General features: G+C 41.8%; 1 protein-coding gene across 1 annotated transcript in view; it reads right to left on the bottom strand.

Annotated features, from left to right (window-relative positions):
• The window catches only part of ARHGAP35 (Rho GTPase activating protein 35), a 114,659-nt gene that overhangs the window by 40,195 nt on the left and 53,069 nt on the right, over positions 1–21,395 (bottom strand). The window contains exon 3 of the mRNA XM_069458250.1: positions 10,046–10,190. Within this exon, the coding sequence (XP_069314351.1) occupies positions 10,046–10,190 (145 nt within the window). The remainder of the gene's footprint in view (positions 1–10,045; positions 10,191–21,395) is intronic.

Below are 21,395 nucleotides of genomic sequence, written 5' to 3'. Positions count from 1 at the left end.
AGGGTGATGTCTTCTCTGCTTGAGGCACTCCAGTCCTCTCGCTCTCTGGAACTAGGCAGAGAAATAAATACACAAAGGACTGCTTAAAGAGTGAGGGAGGCCAGGCACAGTGGCTCACGCCTGTAATCACAACACTTTGGGAGGCCAAGGTGGGAGGATAGCTTGAGCCCAGGAGTTTGAGGTTGCTGTGAGCTAGGCTGATGCCATGGCACTCTAGCTATGATGATGCCACCGCACTCCAGCCTGGGCAACACGGTGAGACCTTGTCTCAAAAAAAGAAAAAAAGAATGAGGTAAATGGAATTAAAGAGAGCTCTGTGGGGAAAACGCTTCCCAAGTCTGTACCACAGACTTAGCAAGCAGGGAGAAAATCTAAAAGAACATGAAACAAAGATCCTGACTGTGGGAGTGCACATCTAAATGAGGATTCAAAACACCAACCTGTGAAGTAATGACAGGATAAGCAAGAAGGTAAAACTGAAAATTTCATAACACAACAGAGGCTCTCGTGTTCTGAGTGTTTACTAGAGGACAGGCCAAGTATCTTATATGCATGATCTCATTCAACCCTCACCGTCCTAATAAGGTGGGTATTATTAGCTGCATTTTGCAGAGGAAGAACAGAGGCTCAGAGATACGAAGTAGTTTCCCCAAGATAAGTGGCAGAGCTGGGATTTTTGTTTATTTGGGTTTTTTTTGGATAGTTTTCTTATTGAGCACATGAGAATACTTTGCACATTTGAGAATTACTGATTTCTTACAAGCTATTTTTGAGAAACAGCAAATCATTCATGTAATATAAACAGAATTGAATTACAGATTATTTTGCTAGAACTCTTTATTTTGGGGGCTTATTTTATAAGGGGCATCTCCTTTCAAATCATATTTTGACAATATATTTGGAGGATTGGAAACATAAATTTAAATTTAATGGTACAATTAATGCAATAAATGACTGACTTTCATTCAAACCTTCCTGAGTACTCAGTCTTGTTGAATTATATTCTGCTCTAAGAATGAATGTTTTTTAAAAAATTGATACATAATAATTATACACATTTATGGGGTACATGTGATATTTTGATATATGCATACACCGTGTAATGATCAAATCAGGGTAATTGGGATATCCATCACCTCAAACATTTATCATTTCTTTGCATGGGCAACACTTCAAATCTAATCATCTCGCTATATTGAAATACACAATAAATTATTGTTGAATATAGTCACTCCACTGTGCTACTGAACACTGGAACTTATTCCTTCTAACTGTATGTTGGTTAACAGCATTAACCAATCTGTCTCCATCTCCTCCACAACCTCCAGATGGATTTTAAACCAACTGTACTGATTCCAAAGTCCATGTTCTGACCCGTCCTGCCACCGGCTCTTAAGAACTCAGAAGGGAGAGTGAGTCACGTGGGCTGCTGTCCCACGGGAGAAGCCTGTGCAGGACCCTGACGACTAAGAGCCTCTGCACAGGGGGACTTGGCAACGGAGGGCTACAGCCAGCACAGGGGCCCAGCTCGAGTGGAAGGTGCATCTTAGATAATGTCAATAATGGCCACAACAGCAGCAGCTCATTGATTAGTTACAATTTGCCAGATACTGTTATAAGGTCGTTAACATACTGAATCATCTCAATGACTCAAAGTACCATCACCATCCCCACTTTATAGTCAAGGAATCTAAGGCATGGAAAGTTAAACATCTGCTCATAAGCAGCAGAGCTGAGATTTGAATCCAGGAAGTCTGGCTCCAGGCTCATCCTGTACAGATTGCACACTAGCAAGAAAAAAAAAAAGGCCACCAAAACATATATAATACATATGTACACGTGTGTACCACCCCCAAGGGCACGTGGCGAAAGTCCTCACTTGGCTTCTCAATGGCACATCCCACAGTCACTTTCAGTGCAGCTGCCTTCTGTACTTTCCCCATCCCCACCCCGGCCCTAGATGCGTTTGCTGCGAGGTTGTCTCCCAAAGGCCTCTGATCTAATGGTAAGTGTTTTTCCCTAAAGATGCTACCATCAATTAGTGGTGAAATTTAAATCTGCCACGCAGAAAGCACTCTACTCATTTACCCAGCCAAATGAGCTAAATAAGGAAGAAGGTCATAACTCTAAGGATTCTGTCAAAGGCCGTTTGTATAGAGGGCTTCCATTTGCAGCTGAGGAGCTGAGGGTCACCTCTGACCTGCAACTGATGCAGACAAGCTGATCGACAGCAACGGCCCTCAACCATGGCTGCAGGGTTCCGTGCTCAGCCTGAAGAGACACTGGAGGTAAGAGACCGGCTTCCTGACTGTTCCCCTTTCCTCTCCTCACAAAATGCCCATAGGGCTGAACTTTTTATTTTGGAGTCTTGGTGAAGACTTCTGTCTCACTGCTAGGTGTCAATAAGAACATCTACTTATCTGTGCCACAAATGGCCAAAATTTAATCAGATGGCAATACTCTATGATGGCCCAACAAGTAAAAACCGTGGGGTTATCAAGATGTGTGCTGACCACAGGTTCAATTCAAAACCACCGCGAGAGCCACAGCAAAGAGAAGAGCTATACCACAAGGCAACGGAGGTGCAGCTGGGCACGCTTTGTAGATGGGATGATCCAGCTGCTACAAGAATGTGTGAGACAGTTCTGGTGTATCCACACTCACCCTTGCCAGAGCCATCCCTTCAGCCCTAGGACACAGAAACACACAGCCACAGCTCGGTCGCACAGAGGTCTCCTTCCTGCTTCAGCTGTCAGCCTACCAGACTATTACTCCTTCAGGGACCGATGTGCTTCCAGACATCACTTAAATCATAGTGTTCAACACACTAAAATGAACCAGTCAAAACTGCCTCCCTTCGAGGTGTGTACCAACATAAGTACACACATATGTGCACCAAAATTCATATACAAGACTGTTAATAGCAGCACTATCCATAACTGCCACAAACTGGAAAGTACCCAAATGTCCAGAAAGAGTAGAAGAAATAAATAAATTGTGGAATAGTCACATGATGGAATTGTATACAAGAAGAAGAACAACCTACAATCACACACAACCATGGATGAATGTATGGATGCGACTGTAGCTGAATCTCACAAACATAATGTTGAGTGAAAGAAGCCACACACAAAAATATGCATTTGATATGATTCCATTTTTAAAGTACAAAAGCAGGCAAAACTATTCTATACTGTCAGAAGTGGGATACTGCCCATGATTGTTGAGGGGAGAAACTACAAGGGGGATGGGGAGGCAGTCACCTTCTGTTTCCCGACCTGAGTACTGGCTGCACAGGTGTATTCAGGTTGTGGATATTCACAGAGTTGTGCTTATAATGCACACACTTTTCTTAAGGCATAAAACTTCAACAAGAAGTTTTTTAAAAAACTGCCTACATTCTTCATCTCACCGATTACTGTTTTGGGGAAACAAACATCTTGTTAGGATTTCCACCATCACAGCAAGTTTGTGACAGGAGCCACCAAAAGAATGGCTAACATTGACTGAATGATTACTATGTGCCAGGCACTATGCTAAGAACATTACACGCGGGATTTAATTCTCAAAAACTCCCTTTTGAAGACTTGTTATTTTTATTCCCAAGTTGAAGGATCTGAAAAATGAGGCTTAGACAGTTTAGGTTTCTTGCCTACAGTTGGCCAGCTACTACTGCATGGGAAAGTCAGGATGCCAGGTGTGACTCCCAAGCTCATGGACTTAATTAACACTTGGCTATGCTAATGGGAAAGGGGTTCAGTTATAAATGGAGAAGTCGCAGTAGGCGCTCAAATTCTTTTCTTCTTTATGACATTAGCTTTTCGTTGAGTCCCGCCAGTTGTCTTATAAAATGTATCACATTCTGAACTTATCTGATTGTTTCTTCATGATAAGATTCAGATTAAATATTTTTGGCAAGGAGGCACATCATGTGATGTTGAACTGCTAGTGGAGATGCTAAGTCTCCATTTGTTACGGTGGTAACCCTCAGATCTCTCCATTATAAAGGTACAGTCCCTTTGTAATTAGTAATTAATGTACTGAGTGATATTTTGAGACCATGTAAATATCAAGTTTATTCACTCCCCGATGTTTTTAGTTTTCCAATGAGGCATAATTTATATACAATAAACTGTATCCATGTACAGTGGCTCACGCCTGTAATCCTAACACTTTGGGAGGCCAAGGTGGGAGCATCACTTGAGGCCAGGAGTTTGACACCAGCCTGAGCAAGAGCAAGACCCTGTCTCTACAAAAAATAGAAAAATTAGCCAGGTGCCATGTGTAGCCTGGACTCCCCAGCTACTCAGGAGGCTGAGGCAGGAGGATTGCTTGAGCCCAGAGTTTGAGGTTGCAGTGAGCTATGATGACACCACTGCACTCTAGCCAGGGAGACAGAGCAAGATCTTGTCTCGAAGAAAAAATAAATAAATAAATAAATAAAAATAAGCATACAATTTGATAATTTTGAAATATGTACACATGAGTAAAATGACTGCCACAATCAAGATATGGAATATTTCCATCACCCACAAAAGTTTTCTCAAGCTCCTCTGCAACCAATTCTTGCCACCCTAGCTTCTAGGCCACCACTGATCTGCTTCCTGTCACTAAAGATTAGTTTGCATTTTCCAGAGCTTTATAGAAATGGAATCATAGTACGTAGTCTTTTGTGTCTGGCTTCTAGTACTCTCAGCAGAATGATTTTGAAATTCAACTATGCTGTTGCATGTAGCAGTACTTAATTCCTTTTTTTTTTTGTTTGTTTACGAGACATGGTCTTGCTCTGTCATCCAGGCTAGAGTACACTGGCATGATTATAGCTCACCGTACCCTCAAACTCCTGTGCTCAAGTTATCCTCCTGCCTCAGCCTCCTGAGTAGCAGGGAATACAAGCCCGCGCCATCGTAATTCCTTTTGATCACTGAGTAGCATTCCACTGGATAGATGGACCCGTTTGTTTATTCACCGGGTGATGGACATTTTGGCTGGTTTCTAGTTTTGGGCTCTCATGAACAAAGCTACTAGAAATAGCTGAGTACAAGTCTTTGTGTGAACACATGTTTCCATTTATCTTGGGAAAATACCTAGAAGTGGAACGGTAAGTGTGTGTTTAACTTTTTAATAAACTGCCAAGGAGTCATCCAAAGTGATTCCACCCTTTTACATCCCCTTGAGCAGTGTGTGAGGGTTCTCATTGCTCTGTATCCTCACCAGCACTTGGTCCTATCAGTCACTTTATTCCCCAATGATTTTAAAATCCAGTAATGCTCCTTGCCTGATTCATTATGCATTTGTGTGATTATGTCTATTGCCCTCACCCCTGGACACTATGGGGGCAAACTGAGTTCAACATAGTGCCTAGCATATAACAGGTGCTTAATTAATATAAACATTCAATAAATACTGGTTGAATGAACAAAATCTGCCACCACCGCCCCCACAAATATGATAAGCTAATTATTTTTAGATCAACTATGAGTTATCAGGAAGTTCGTCTTCCTGCAATCACATGGTCCTGTATCTGGGATTTCCCCACTCGACTAGGGATGAGAGGTCAAGGCTGACCTGATTACACTGCCCATCAAGGCAGTGCCCTTGATGGGAACTAGTGCCTAGGAAGGCAAATAAAGAAGGCACCACTGGTATTACACAGCCTGCCAAGTGCAGGCACCAAAACACCAAGGCGGGATAGTGCAGGACCTCCAGCAAACGGCTTTTGAAAATAAAGACGGACTTTGGCTGCAATATTGTGCTGCCTTGAGAGGCAAAGCTCTGGTTCTGTCACTGGGTTTTGTGTAGGATTCTTCCCCAGAGAGTAGAGGAAGAGCCACCTTTGCTCTAGCCAGGCTAACCCGGTACTTTCCTGACACTGAGGTCCTCCCTACAATGACAACAGACTGAGACATATGCTGACTCCCTCCCAAGGGCCAGCTTCCCACCACACCTGGGTTCTTAGAGCAACAAAACAATCTCTTGTGAAATGAGCTCACATATGCCAAGTGCCCAAAGCCATGCCTAGATCCTATCAACACTCAATAAATGTGTAAGGAACATAGCTGGGTGTGGTGGCACACGCCTGTAGTCCCATTCAGGAGGCTGAGGTGCAAGGATTGCTTGAGCCCAGTTCGAGGCTTCAGTGAGCTATGATCACGCCACTGCGCTCCAGCCTGGGTGACTGAGCAAGAGCCTGTCTCTTTTAAGAAAGTGTGTAAGGAACAGAAAGTAGGGTGAGTGAACATGATGGTAAACCATCCCTGGCATTATTATTTTCAACACCTGCCAAGCTTCCTTGACTTCAGGGAGAATTTCATTCCATAGGGACTAAACTTAAGATGCACTAACAAAACTGTGGCCTACCAGTTATTTATATGGAATGGTCTGAATACATTGTAATTCAAGATGTAAAATGGGTGCCTCTGCCCCAATGAATCTGCTTCTCCCTGAGCACAGTTCCTCTTTTTGCAGATCCCTGGAGCACTTGCTAGAGGTGCTGGTGACTGGTCACCTCTCAGGAAGCAAATCAATTAAGAAAAGGACTACCTGCATGGGAAGTCATTGTCATCACTGTTGCCCTGCCCCTCCCACTGCCAAAAGAAAAAGGTTAAAAAATCACAAAAAGAGGGAGCGAGGAGGCCGGGTGCGGTGGCTCACACCTGTAATCCTAGCACTCTGGGAGGCCGAGGTGGGCGGATCGTTTGAGCTCAGGAGTTCGAGACCAGCCTGAGCAAGAGCGAGACCCCATCTCTACTAAAAATAGAAAGAAATTATATGGACAGCTAAAAAAAAAATATATATAGAAAAAATTAGCCGGGCATGGTGGTGCATGCCTGTAGTCCCAGCTACTCGGGAGGCTGAGACAGGAGGATCCCTTGAGCCCAGGAGTTTGAGGTTGCTGTGAGCTAGGCTGACGCCTCGGCACTCACTCTAGCCTGGGCAACAGAGTGAGACTCTGTCTCAAAAAAAAAAAAAAAGAAAAGAAAAAAAGAGGGAGCGAGAAGATTTGGTCCTACACATTTTTCAAAGAAACCATGCCTAGAGGATGCTATTTTTAGTGAAATGGCTAACAGGTGAGGCCCAGGAGAGGCTGGAGCCTGGGAACACAGGCAGCAGAGCCAAGGTACCCAGGCACTGGACATCTGCCTCCAGGATGCTGAGATCTTCCCCGGTGGGGAGGAGTGACCCTTGGAAGCTCCCTGCGGGGGTTCCTATGCTGTAGAACATGGATATTTCCTAAACTGTAGGAAGCCTTGACTCAAATTTGGCCCTGAGACCCAGGACAGAAAACCTTAGTCTTGTGGCCCCTGAGAGCTGTAAAGACAGTGTACTTGATCCAGAGAAATTCTCAGGACGATTGTTGTGAGCAGGCTCTAAAAGTAACCCCTTGCCCCCACTCCACTCCAGTGAGATAAACTGAACTGAATATTTCCACTTCCTACCATGCATCAGAGAGCTCAGATTAGTTTGGCCAATGTTCTCTGTCACCTAGGAGTCACACTGTTATAGAAGGGAGCAGTGACCCCACTGCCTCGACCAATTCTCCACATAGACGAAAACTGGAGAAAAAAGCATTTGAGCCAGAAACATAAAATCAGTCTGGCTCCCAGGCTCCCCTCGACCCTCCCACTGCTCTCGTGGGGTCCCAGAGCAGCTGTGGTAGTGATTTGCCCTCTTCCAGCCTTTCCATGTAACTGGAGCTGAGACAGTGGAAGTTTAATATCCTATTAGCACCGCAAGCACAGAGGCTGCCTCTGGGCTGGCCTAAAAGCACCTGCAAATCAGTCTGAAAGCTGGCCATTTTTTTACCACATCCTAGTTTTCAGAAATATGAAACAAGGGTAAATGAACAATCAGAAAGCTCCAGAAAGAAGAAGGTGCCAACCAGAACCAATCTCCACCCACGATGTTAGGAGCTAACCTGAGAAGGCAAAATATGGAGGGGGAGTCTCAACACAGGGCCTTGGTTATAACTGAGTAGCAGATTTTGAGGCGAGAAAGCAATGATCTTTTTTCTTTTTTTGAGACCCTGTTCCTGCCAGAAATGCAAAGCCAGAATCTAATCACAAGGAAACATTAAAAACAAATAAACAAACAAACAAAAAACCCCCCTCAAACCCAAAACAAAATCAGGCTGAGGAACATCCTACAAAAAGAATTGAACTGTAATTCTTTAAAACTATCAAGGTCATAAAAAACACACTGCCCAAATGGTTCCACATTAGAAACTAAAGAGATTTGACAACTAGCTGTAATATGTGCTCTGAGATTAGGTCCTGGACCAAAAAAATTTTTTGTCTGTTGCTATAAGGGATCTTAGTGGGTAAACTGATGAAATGAAAATGTCTTTAGATTACATTACAGATAGATTAGTTCTGGATCAATGTCAATTTCTTAATTTTGACAAGTACATTCTATAAGAGAATGGGAAATAGCCACTGAAGTATTTAAAAGTAAAGATGCATCATATATGCAACTTTCAAACACTTCATTAATATAAAGAGAGAGATAAAAAAAGATTCATACACAGAAAGAATGATAAAGTAAATGTGGTAAAATGTTAGCATTTAGGGAACCTGGGAATTTTTCTAACTTACAATTTGTTAAAACTTTCAATTTTTGTAACTTCCCTATACATCTGAAATTATTTCAAAAGAAACGTTCAGAAAAAAAACAGCTCCCCATCTCCTCCCATGAAAATAACAGAATCTCTCTGAAGTGTAGGGTCAATATTGAGAGCCTTCAACCACTCAGATTTGCTTCCTATTGACTTCCTTGTCTGAGAGAGGTGCCAGGAAGAAAGTGATATAAAACCAGTGTCAAAAAGATGGACATAGCAGGTGAGGGTCTACAGAAGATAGAGCTGACTGCAGCCCTGCCTGCCCACCTTCCCCACCAAAAAAAAAAAAGACAGACACAGAAACAGTTTTGGGTACAGAATGAACTAAACAAAGCTGCAGATCTGCTGTGATTATGCAGACTGGCAGAGTATTTACTGAGATTCATCCCTAGGGTACTACTGAGAAAACCCTGGAAATAACTATAAAGTCTTTGGTGGGCTTCAATTTAAAAGCTACCCTCCCCGATTTGCAACATCCTAAGTAAATATTAACATTGTCAATCAGTTTCACACGATGATGCTGAAATTAGCAGCAGAGCCTCGTAGGCTGTCTGAACCACACAATATCATGTCATTACAGATAACACCGGAATGAGAAGAACACACAGAAAGGCCATAAATCCCTACCTTAGTTTCATATTAGTTTCAAGCTCAACTATTAATACTCAAGAATCTACATTAGCATGTGACTGTTATACCACCATCTCCTCAAAGATCACCAGCTTTGAAAGCAGTCTGAAAGTAGCCAGGAGCAAATGGAGAGAAACAACAGCGTGAAACTGGAAGGCCAGAGAGACACATGGGAACTCTAACTGAATGAACAAATGGTCTTAACACAAGTAAAATTTTGTTATTTCAAGAACAATGCAGAAAATTTTCCAAGACAGTCTGCCTTTGTGATAACACCCAGTTGTCAGTGGAGCTGAAATTCAGCTGTGTAACCAGAAGATATCCCAAGCATCCCAATTGTTTTTTACCTCAGAAAAAACCCTGTTAATACATGAGTCTCAGGTACACTCGAATGCACTCTGTGTCCAGTATAGTGCCCCGGACACAATGACACATAAAATCCTCAAGGAGCTGACAGCTCCGGAAGGAACAGACAGGCAGCTGACGCCGTGCTGCACGCTACGGTGGGTGCGGAGACAGCACAGAGCAAGTACCTAACCAGCCACCACCGCAGCCCCGAGAACAGAACTGCTCCCACATGCGCCAAGGTCTAACAAATGCTGCACAGAGCCTCGAAACTGCACAAACATGGAGAATCCATAAACCTGACAGCTGTCAGGACTGCTCAGCTCCTTCTCTGAGAGCATCTCACACTCAACAACTGATGCCAGAATCTAAGATGGCTTAGAAAACCGATGGTTCCAGAAAACATCCTGTAGACAGTGCAAGGTACCAACTGTTACGAGGTAACACTCTTACCTGTGGCTTCAATGTACTCAATACATCTTTCAATAAAAATGGGGATCGGCTTCTCTGGAGTCACGACAGTTGTTAAGGGCACTCCAAAATAATTACTCTCCCAGGTTGCCTTTGTGATGGACGGCCGGGGTTTGGGCTTTGGTTTCTGTCCAGGAAAGAGAGAAGAAAGCACAAAAACAAAGTGAGTATGAACATGTAACTTAAACATCAGTAAGCCTTCCAGAGAACTCAGAGTGGTGTGAAAACTGCTGCAATGATTTCAAGCAGGATAGAGACCCACTTATTCACGCCTCCAAATATCACACAAGATGCCAGAAAGCTGCCACATAGTCACACCGTGAGTCTGAGACTACATTATTAGAACAAAGATGTTTATAAGAAGCAGGCCATGTTTATTTAATAACATAGCAATAAGATGATTATCCACATCCTTTACCCAGGACGCACTGGAATAAACAGGAAGTTTTCCAAACACTACACATGGATAATAGAGGTTATATACTCAAAGATGGCTAAAATCTTTAAAAAGGTGAAATAGAAAACAAATAATTTCCTCTTTCCAGAAATAAGATAGAGCATGCATTCTGCTAGGGCTGACAGTCCCAAATGAGAAATCCCTTTGATACATTAGCCTGGCGTTAATTCCCAATGTCTTCCACATTAGGAAAGGGTAAATAAAGCCAGCTAATCAAACAAGACAAATAAAATAATTCTTTGCCTGTTCTTCCCCGAAGTTACCTTCCTCAAGAAGTAGTAGCAGCAGCAGCAGCAGCAATAGCAACTACTTAACTACTTAAGAACTTACTATGCACCAAGCAATTCCAATTTTATTTATTTTATTATTTATTTATTTATTTTGAGATAGGCTCTCACTCTATTGCTTAGGCTAGAGTGCAGTGCCATCATCACAGCTTCCTACAACTTCAAACTCCTGGGCTTAAGCAATCCTCCCACCTCAGCCTCCAGAGTAGCTGGGACTACAGGCATGCACCACCATGCCTGGCCTATTTTTTTACATTTTGTAGAGATGAGGTCTCACTGTTGCTCAGGCTGGTCTCAAACTCCTGGGCCCAAGCAACCCTCCTACCTTAGCCTCCCAAAGAGCTAGGATTATAGGCATAAGGCACCATGCCTGGCCACCCAAATATTATTTCTTTTCTTTTTTTTTTTTATTTACTCATTCATTCCTTTATTAATAATTTGTTGAACTACTGTAGACTCTGGAAAGTGCTACGGATGAAAAGAATTAAACTGAAGGTCCCTCAAGGAAAAGCCAGGCAAGAGAATCAGCGTTTCCAGTGCAGGTCATAGGTACTATGGCAGAGGGAAACAGAGCACTCAAGAGGGCCTTTCTCACTGGGTGGGGAATGACAAAGTATGAAGCCTTCCTATGCAGAAGATCTCTTTTCTTTTCTTTTTTTTTTTTTTGCTTCCAGATACCAAGTGGCAGCAGGAACCAAATGCTATTTATTTTAAGCCTCATGACACTCCATTTTACTGAGAAAAACACTCTCACGTGCCTAAATGACATAACTAGTAAGTGACCGTGCTTGGATTCAAAGCCAGGAAGGGCTGTCTCCAAAGCTCATGTTCATTAACATTATTAATATTGAGATATTCTGCTCCAAAATTACTTGATCCTTTTATTTTGAAGCTTAAATGGGGAAAACACTGCTCTAAACAAATGATAAATTTCCTAAGGCCAAAGAAATACATTTGCAATTTTAGCCTTTTGTTAAAATGTCTACTAAAAAGAGGAGGGTAACCAAGTATGATCAAGGTAAATAGACCCAGGTGTATCTCCAGCAAATTGGTTTCTTTTCCAAGTTGATGAGACCAATTTAGAAGGGCAGATTTACTTAGAAATGCACACAGCCTATAAACCTATACAGTATTTATGGATTTTACATAAAATCCACTGCAGGAGACAACTAGCTACCAGGTCACAAGTCAACCATTCTCTTTTCTCCTCCTGCCCATCCTCCTTCCTTTTAGTACCCCTTTATATGTGAACAAATCACTTCCTGTTTAGTCTGAGATTCTTTGAGGACTTCCTGTGCAAACAAGTGGCAAAAAAGAACAGCTGAGAATAAAATGTACACCAAAGAAAGAACAAGCCCATTTCTGGGCTGCTGGTTGACATTGCCTCAAATGACAAACCAAAAGCAGTGAGAATCCAATCTTCATACTGCCTGCTGACTGATTCAGGATGGAGACCGGTAATGTGGGTGGATTCTGGGGTCCCAGAGAAGAACCAAACACTCCACAAAGCCTGTCCCCACCCACTGTGGATGCCCACTCCTCGTAAACCAGTGATACAGCCTCTCAGGTTGTGGGGAATGGCTGCTGCTAGCTCCGTTATATACTGCCAGAGGCAAACAGGCTCTGATGGCATACTTTTTGTCACAGAAGTAAGAAAAGCAAATTAATGATGCATGATATACCTTTACAGGAAGTAACTAAATCAGTGACCATCTCTCTAGCATCTTCTACTTATACCTGGGTATGAATCTTGACTGACAAGTTCTGTGATTTTGGTCAAGTAACTTAACATCTCAGGGACAGTACTCTGGTTACAAGGTGGTTGTGAGGGTAAAATTCTAAGATGTATGCAAAGTGGCTCAGCACCTTGTATACAGTAGTTCCCCGTAAGTGTGAGCTCTTATTAAAAACGGGCTGAGTGTTTCTACTATTACAAATTGTTACAACCAGGTAATAAGTCAATCAATATTCTCTCTCCCTTAAAACAGTACATAATTTTTAAAATTTGAAGTTTAAAGTGTTCCAAGTTTAGGCCGGGCGCGGTGGCTCACGCCTGTAATCCTAGCACTCTGGGAGGCCGAGGTGGGCGGATCGTTTGAGCTCAGGAGTTCAAGACCAGCTCTGAGCAAGAGCCCCATCTCTACTAAAAATAGAAAGAAATTATATGGACAGCTAAAAATATATATAGAAAAAATTAGCCGGGCATGGTGGTGCATGCCTGTAGTCCCAACTACTCGGGAGGCTGAGACAGGAGGATCCCTTGAGCTCAGGAGTTTGAGGTTGCTGTGAGCTAGGCTGACGCCATGGCACTCACTCTAGCCTGGGCAACAAAGTGAGACTCTGTCTCAAAAAAAAAAATAAATAAATAAAGTGTTCCAAGTTTAAAAGGCTTTAAAAGTTTAAAAAGTTAGCTATACAATCTGTATAACCAATGAACATCAAATGTATTTAAAAGACATTCTTCCACCTTCTATCATTCAAGTTTTTAACAACCTCAATCCTGCAAAATTTGCCTGTCAAAACTAACATAACAGCATTTTTCTTCAAGAAAACTAAGGCTTCCAAATAAAACATGTTAAGCACTAAAAAATAGAACTGAAAGAGAACCTGCAGAGAAGCTATTCCTAATCATCTTAAAGCCCTCTAACCATAGTTCTAGTAAACAGACAACAAATTTTAATCCTATATTTTCCCACCCTCTCAACATTAGAACAAGATTATGCAGGTGTGTTCTAACACTCTAACTGAGCTAGAAAATTTAGCGTCCATCAATTGAATGCTTTCTAAGTACCAGACCCTTTACCAGTTCTTTACATGCATTATCTCACTCCAAATACACAATAGATCTGGATAATCCCATTTTATTTATTTATTATTATTTATTTACTTATTTTTAGCGATGAGGTCTCACTGTGTCACCCAGGCTGGAGGGCAGTGGCTCGATTTATTGCTCACTGCAACCTTGAACTCCTGGGCTCAAGTGATCCTCCTGCCTCAGCCTCCCAAGTACCTAGGACTACATACTCATACCACCATGCCTGGCTAACTCTTTTTATTTTTTGGAGAACTCTATTTTATAGATGAAGAAGCCAAGGTCTAGAAAAATTCAGCAATTTAGTTATCTGCTCAAAACCTGTGCTCTTAACCACTACAGTTTATAAACTTTTTTTTTTGAGACAGAGTCTCGTTCTGTCACCCAGGGTAGAGTGCAGTGGCATCACCATGGCTCAAACTCCTGAGCTCAAGTGATCCTCCTGCCTCAGCCTCCCAAGTGGCTGGGACAGGCACACCACAATGCCTGCTAATTTTTTTATTGTTAGTAGAGACAGGGTCTCGTTCTTGCTCAGGCTCACCTTGCTCAAACTCCTGAGCTCAAGCGATCTGCCCACCTTGGCCTCCCAGAGTGCTAAGGATTACAGGCGTGAGCCACAGTGCCCTGACCAGTTTAAAAATTTCTTATGAAAGTTCTTGGGATAGGCAGAATGAATGGATGACTGAATAAATGAATAAAGGTACACTGATTATCTGAAAGACTTCTAAAGGTAACAAAGATCCACTCACATAAAATACCAAGGAACTTTAACCTGGAAACAGGAAGAATGGGGCACTTTTCAAATAGCTATAGAGCTACCTATTGAATATGGAGCAGGCTTATTTTGTATGGCTCTAAAGGGTCATGTTTGAGTCAAGAGAGTTGGAAGGCGAAATTAGACTATTGCTCTTATCTCTTTCACCTCAAAGAGTCCAAGATTTAGTTTAACCCTTCAATTTACAAATGTGGAAATGAAGAGTAAATTTTTGCAACAGCATCAACCTTCACTTGCTAAATGACATGGATTCTATCTCACTCTCACTTTTTTAAGATTTAAACAAACTCTGGTTTACAGAATGTCAAGATACCTCCTTGAGATACCTAAAGCCTATCTAGGGTGTCACAAAATTAGGCAGGGAATTCTCGCACAACTAACTCTAAAACTTCCTAGTAAGAAAATCAGAGATTGGGGTGTATGCCAAGAGTTGGGCCAGAGTGCTGATACAACAACCAACATGTCAGGCATCTGAAGGGTTACTGGGCACATTTCAGATGGGAATGCCATTCTCTTAAGTGGCTTGACAGATGTCTCATGGCCCCAGACGTGTGTCACTCTTTTAAGCAGTCAGTGGGAAGCACTCTCAGCAGTAGGTCCTTGGAGAGAAGAAAGTGAAACCACACAAGATCCATCTTCTTTTGGGGGCACTCACTTAGCAGGCTGAACTGAAAAAGTCATCTAGCCTGAAGACACCAATCCCTGAGAACAATCTCCACATCTGTGCCTCTGAGTTTATAGTCCAACTGGGTCAAAAATGGATGAACAGTGATTCTTTAGGAGTGGCTGGACATAGTACTAAGGTGCTCTGCCCAACTGTCTGAACCCTCACAACCACCCTGCAAGGTAAGGGTCATTAGCCCTATTTTACAGCTGAGAGAAGCTCAAAGAGATTCACACCCAGCACGGAGAGCACGTGACCTATGAATGCCAAGGCCCCACGCTCTTTACCCTACATGAGCCAGCTCCACAATGAAATGCCACTGCCATACACAAAGGACCAGGCCAGCTCGTCCTTTCAGACAGATGTTTAAAAAATGAATAACATAGTCTATTGTTCTGCATCTCATGGTTTCCTTAAAAACATGCTTGATCCTTAGTCTTCATATTAACTTTGTGGCAAAATTTATTTTATTTTTTGAGACAGAGTTTCACTTTGTTGCCGTGAGTAGAGTGCCGTGGTATCAGCCTAGCTCACAGCAACCTTAAACTCGGGTTCAGGCAATCCTCCTGCCTCAGTCTTCAAGTAGCTGGGATTACAGGTGCGCACCATGACACCCAGCTAATTTTTTCTATTTTTAGTAGAGATGGCGTCTTGCTCTTGCTCAGACTGGTCTGGAACTCCTGAGCTCAGGCGATCCTCCGGCCTCAGCCTCCCAGAGTGCTAGGATTACAGGCGTGAGCCACTGCACCTGGCCCTGTGGCAAAATTTATAAACAATAGTTTATGCCAGTGGTGTACTGGGGAAAAATAGTGCCTGGAATCTGCCTCTGGCCTCTTGGCTTTTCAGACACATGGGCATAAAGGCGAAGCTCCCAACAATGGCAGAGTAGGAAGCTGTATCTGTCACTGCCTCTGCTCCCACTGGGGGGTGGGGGATAAGCCCACTCCACGGCCCCTCCAACTCCAACTGAGGCAAGAAAACAGTAGAATGCCAGCCAAAGAATAGGGAAGAGCCAAAAGACGGCCCCTTCTATAAGCCTGTTAAGATGGCTGGGTTTCAAACCTGACACGCAGTAGGCACTCAACACACTTGCTGAACAAAAGCAGTTTCCAATAAAGCACTGGGCCAGTGTTCCTTTCTACTTTTTCATATTTGGCTGAGATGAGGACTATCTCTAAGATGATTTTTTTCTTCTTACATTGTGCTGCTCTCACTAGTAACGTGAGGGGGTGAGGCTCAGAGGCCTGGTTCATACTTTGACAGTAGTCCTGTGTCATACACCCTTTTTGAAAAAGTAGATGAAGTAATAATTCCCTCTGTCACTCTGTAGGCACTGAACAAGGTATCGCCATTTATGTACACATACAACTACTTACCTACTGGGCTAAGTGCCTAGGAGACAAGGATCTTGGCATTTTTCCTTTTTAATGAATTACCCAAGGTCATGTATCAAACTAGCAGCAGAGCTAATACTGGGACCAAAGTCATCTCCCATCCTCAATGAACTTACAATCTAATTGGTAAAAGATGACATGTCCACAATAAACAAAGTTGATCTACGACAGATATCACATGAGTAAGTACCAATTGAGCAACAAAGAAAAAAGGTAAAGAGATTAAAAGTACACAGGCAGTCTTCCACAGTTGTAATGGAGAAGTCAGCCACCCTTTCTGGATAAAGAATATTCTATCTTCTGTGGGAACAGCAGGTATAGCTATTTAGTGACCCTAAATTGTCAACTTCAGATATTCTCTTCTGGTCTCCATACTCTCTTACATGTAAAATTACTTATCCAGATTTTAGGGTGAGAAAATATGGTCATTACAGTTGTATCACCTAGTACAGCCTTTTAAATGCTTGGCAACATAAAAAACAGAATCCAGGCCATTGGATTCACTGTTTTTGTTTTTGCTTTTTTAGGGAGTAACATCATACACAGAATGTATTCTGGAACAGGGATGGTAGCATCTGAATGGGGACAAGAATGAAACTGATAGAAACAGAACCCCACAGGGTCACAAACATGGCTTGCCAAGTTGTGTGGTGGCACACTGGACTAACTGTAATTGGTAGAGTCTTAGAAACATGGAAATATTCCACAGATGACATTACTACAGCTTCCCCCAAACCACTTTCTTGCATTCTGTATTCAACACTGCACCTTTCTGATGGGCAATTATTCTCTCATATTTCCAACTGAGTTCCAAAAGGACCTTTTCAATTAAGTTATTCACTTAAGCCCCAAATGTATTCTTGGTTAACTGGTGCTCTCTCTCCCCTACCACCTCTGGCTCTGAAAAACTCCAAGCCCAAGTTTAGGAGAAAACCTGAGAACAGATTTATTTTGGCTGGCAAAATCTATTATTATTATTATTATTATTTTATTTTTTTTTTTGCAAATCTTATGTTTAATAATGGACTTATATCTATAGTGCATAAAAGAGCTATTACAGCTCGATAATAAAAATTCAATTAAAAATCAGCAAAGAATCTACATATATATTACTCCAAAGGAGATAAACAAATGACCAATAAACCACATCACTAGTCATCAGGAAAACACAAATAAAAACTAGAAGGTGATACTACTTCACATCCGATGGGATGGCTATACTTGTTTAAAAGCAGAAATAGTAACAAGTGTTGGTGAATATGTCGGGAATTTGGAACTCGCATACACTGCTGGTGGGAATGTAAAATTGCCTTTTGGAAAACAGACTGGCAGCTCCTCAGAAGGTTAAACATAGAGTCACCATATGACCTTGCAACTTCACTTCTAGGCATTTACCTAAGAAAAATAAAGATAATTGTTCAGACAAAAACTTGCACATAAATGTTCATAGTGGCATTATTCATAATAGCTGAAAAATATAAAAAAACAAAATTAATGAATGCTTAAGTAAAAGTGGTATATCCATATAATGGAATACTATTCAACCATATAAAGGAATGATGCATTGATTTTTACTACAACATGGGGGAAACTTTTAAACCATTATGGCACAATCAAAAGTGAAAAGGCAGCTTATGAAAAAGGAGAAAATATTGGCAAATCATATATCTGATAAGGGGTTAGTATCTAGAACATGTAAAGAACTCTAACAACTCCATACAAAATCAAATAACCCAAGATCTAGGTCATAGCCCACCTGTCCCTCAGTTCTTTCTCTTTATTGTACTGATTAAGACTTCCAGAATAATATTAAGTAGAAGTAGTGACAGTGCAAACTCTCTTCTTACTTCCAATCTTCAAGTAAATAAATTTCCATCATGAAGTAACATGTTTGCTGTCAATTCTTTTAGCTATCTTTAGTCAGTTTTTGGAAATTTCTTGCTTTCCCTAGTTTGCTAAGATTTTTTTTTAAATGTGAGTGAATGATGACATGCAAAATCTATTATTAAAGCACAAATATTTGGTCTCCTTCAAGCTGGCCGTTAGTACTATGACCAATCACTCACCATGCTGGAGCATCTTTATTTAGGGATGACCAGGAAGGAGCACGAAGTCCTGGCCTTTCTACCATCCTTAATCCTCTTGAATGATGGCAAAAGAAAGGAACGTATCCCACTGCAGGACCCAAATAAATCAAGACCACAGCTTTTTGCTCTGTAAAGGCAATGAAGGCTGGCAAACCTGGGTCAAGTCACGGCCAGTGCAACTGGGGGCTCAGCAGAGGGGAGTGCCTACTAGCTCCCGGTACGTTTTTACAAATACCCTGCCTGAAATTCAGTGCACACTCAATGTGGACTTTCCAACACTATGGATCAGTTTCAATCTACTTGTCTCCCCTCAAATGCTGTATAAAACTCATTCAGAAGGCCCTTCCCTTGCAAGCAGAGGTGATAGTCCTGATGAGAGCTGAAATAATATGAGTTCCTACAAAGGTATTCGGTTTCACCAGGTGGTGGGAGAGAACAAGCTGGCTCAGTGAAGCAACAGAGCAAATATCTCTGTTCTTTGAAAAATAAATTTGGGTTGCCTCTGGTAATTTTTTTTTTTTTTTAAGAACAGGTGTGCTGTAAGCTAAGGCAGATAGTTAAAAAGATAGTCTATTTTTATCACCAAAAACATACTACGGAGGTTCTTCAGGCTTAAAATAAACTGATAATTGAGTGACACCAGTTCAAAACAATTTCTCAAAGTTCCAGTTGCTATTCAATGTCTCCCTGCCTTTTTTGTCGTCTATTCAACCTGGCTCTGAGGCTAGAAACAAACAGCACCACGCTGTTCTTGGGGGACAGTGTGGGGAAATGGATTTTTTTAGATAACCAAAGTCCTTTTGCTTGAATGAAAAATCAACTGGACTGACTGAGTTGTCTAAATATATATGTCCCCTACTACTGAATATTAGCATCTTTCTTGCAGACTGGATTCTAAAAACCCACTGGAAGTGGAAGTCAGAAGAGCAGGGTTCAAAAATCTCAGCTCCTCCGCTTAGTAGTTACATTAACTTGTGCAAGGTGTTTAATTTCTCCGAGCCCCAGTTACTTCATCGCTAAAAATCAGGATGGAAAAAAATCACCCTTGTTAAGACTGGTAAGTTCTCAAGTCAGTAGTAGGTGTAAAAAGAAAAAAAAAAAAAAAAAAAAAAAAAGACTGAGAAGAAGAATAAATGAAAAATTTATGTGAAAATGCCTGGTACTATACCTGGCACACAGTAGATATTCAATAAATGCATAAAAATACAAAATCCTTTACATGGCGTCTGCAGCCCTCCACTATTTGGCAAGGGTCTCCCTCACCTCTCCGCACCAGGCTTCTTTCAACTCTCTGAACACATCATTTTTTCAGTTCCAAGTTCCATACTTTCCTGGAAAGCTCTTCCCATGAAGCCTCCATCTTCACTGACTTTGCCTGCCTCACCCTTCAGAAATCTGAGCCGTAAATATCATTTCCTTGAGGAGCTTTCCTGATGTCCCCGTTCAGGTTAAACCTCCTTGTTACACAATTACTACCTCCCCTCTGGTAATGTTCAAAATGCATGCAAATACATGTTTAAAACCTATCATCCCCAACACTGTAAACCGGAAGAACATAACTAACACAACTATAGCACCTAGCGCAATGTCAAGCACAAAAAACAAGTGCTCAACAAATGCCCATGCATTGAATGGAATGTTTCCTTCCTAAAAGAACAAATGAGCTTGTGTACTTAGTTTAAAAGATAAAATTTTTTCAGGAATCAGGAAATCCAAGGTCAAGTCAGCATGCCCACCCCATTTTGAAAACCAAGGTATTATGTGGTCTTAAAGCTCATTGAGTAGGACTAAGCTTTTCTGAAGCACACACTGAGAGTCTTTCCCGAGCAGGTTACAAAGGGCTCATATTTCATAGCATTCAGCTTGTCTGTCAAAACGCAACATCCCTCCCAGGGGAGCGAGCAGTCCAATTCCCCAGCTGGTTTTTATTCACACTAGAAACTTTAACTCCGTTCTAGGCCTCACAAAATGAGAGCTGTGTCCACACAAAGCCACAACAACCAGCCAATTCACTGAATCCAATGAAATAAGCCAATTCACTAGGGGGGACACAAACTGTCAAACTGGTTACTTGGTGCCTTATAGACCAAACAATGCATGATTGAATTGGTTAGCTCTTCAATAGGTTGTCTTGTCATGTGGTAGCTACAGTGAGTGAAAGATTTTCTTTATCATTCTGTTATGTTTTTTTAAATACAAAAGTAAGGGCACATTAGATAGAAGGGTAAATAGCCAATAATGTCTTCTCTTTAAATCCGTGGTCGAACACACCAAATTCAGCAATCTGAGCATGCCGAAAAGGTGTATTTTGCGGAACAAGGCTCCCCAGCCTGTTTTTTGGCTTTAAAATAAGACCCTGCCGATCCTGATCTCATCTTTGCAAACGCATGGCACTGGGAGACAGAGACCATGTGCAACAACAACTCTTTACAAACAAAGCATCTATTCATGGACCCCACTAAAGTGCAATAGTAGATTTTCAATTTCATTCAGCTGAGTGCGGAAGGCTCCCACTATGAGGGTGGGTTGCTAAATGGTTCAGCTGGGAAAAGGACCCAGAATGAGGGTCAGCTTTTACAGTCTGCACTTTCATTAGGAGACATGAAAGCAATTCCCTCACTTGGAATCCAATTTTACAGTAAAGACCTAATCTAGCTAATTAGCCAAGGGCGCTGAGTGATTTTTCTTTTTTCATATCACACTGGTACCCAGAGCATAGCTTATTTTTTGTTAGGGCAGTTGCTAGGGCTAAGTACCAAGAAAGGAGCTCAGTAACAAACACAAAGGGTTAAAACATAAACAAAAAAGGACAATGTTGGTCCCTCAACAGACCAGACCAGTTTTCTTCTTTTTCTG

The sequence above is a fragment of the Eulemur rufifrons genome, chromosome 24, assembly GCF_041146395.1.
Source record: "Eulemur rufifrons isolate Redbay chromosome 24, OSU_ERuf_1, whole genome shotgun sequence".
In the NCBI taxonomy this organism is placed as follows: Eukaryota; Metazoa; Chordata; class Mammalia; order Primates; family Lemuridae; genus Eulemur; species Eulemur rufifrons.
This window is presented reverse-complemented; position numbering and strand designations above follow the sequence as displayed.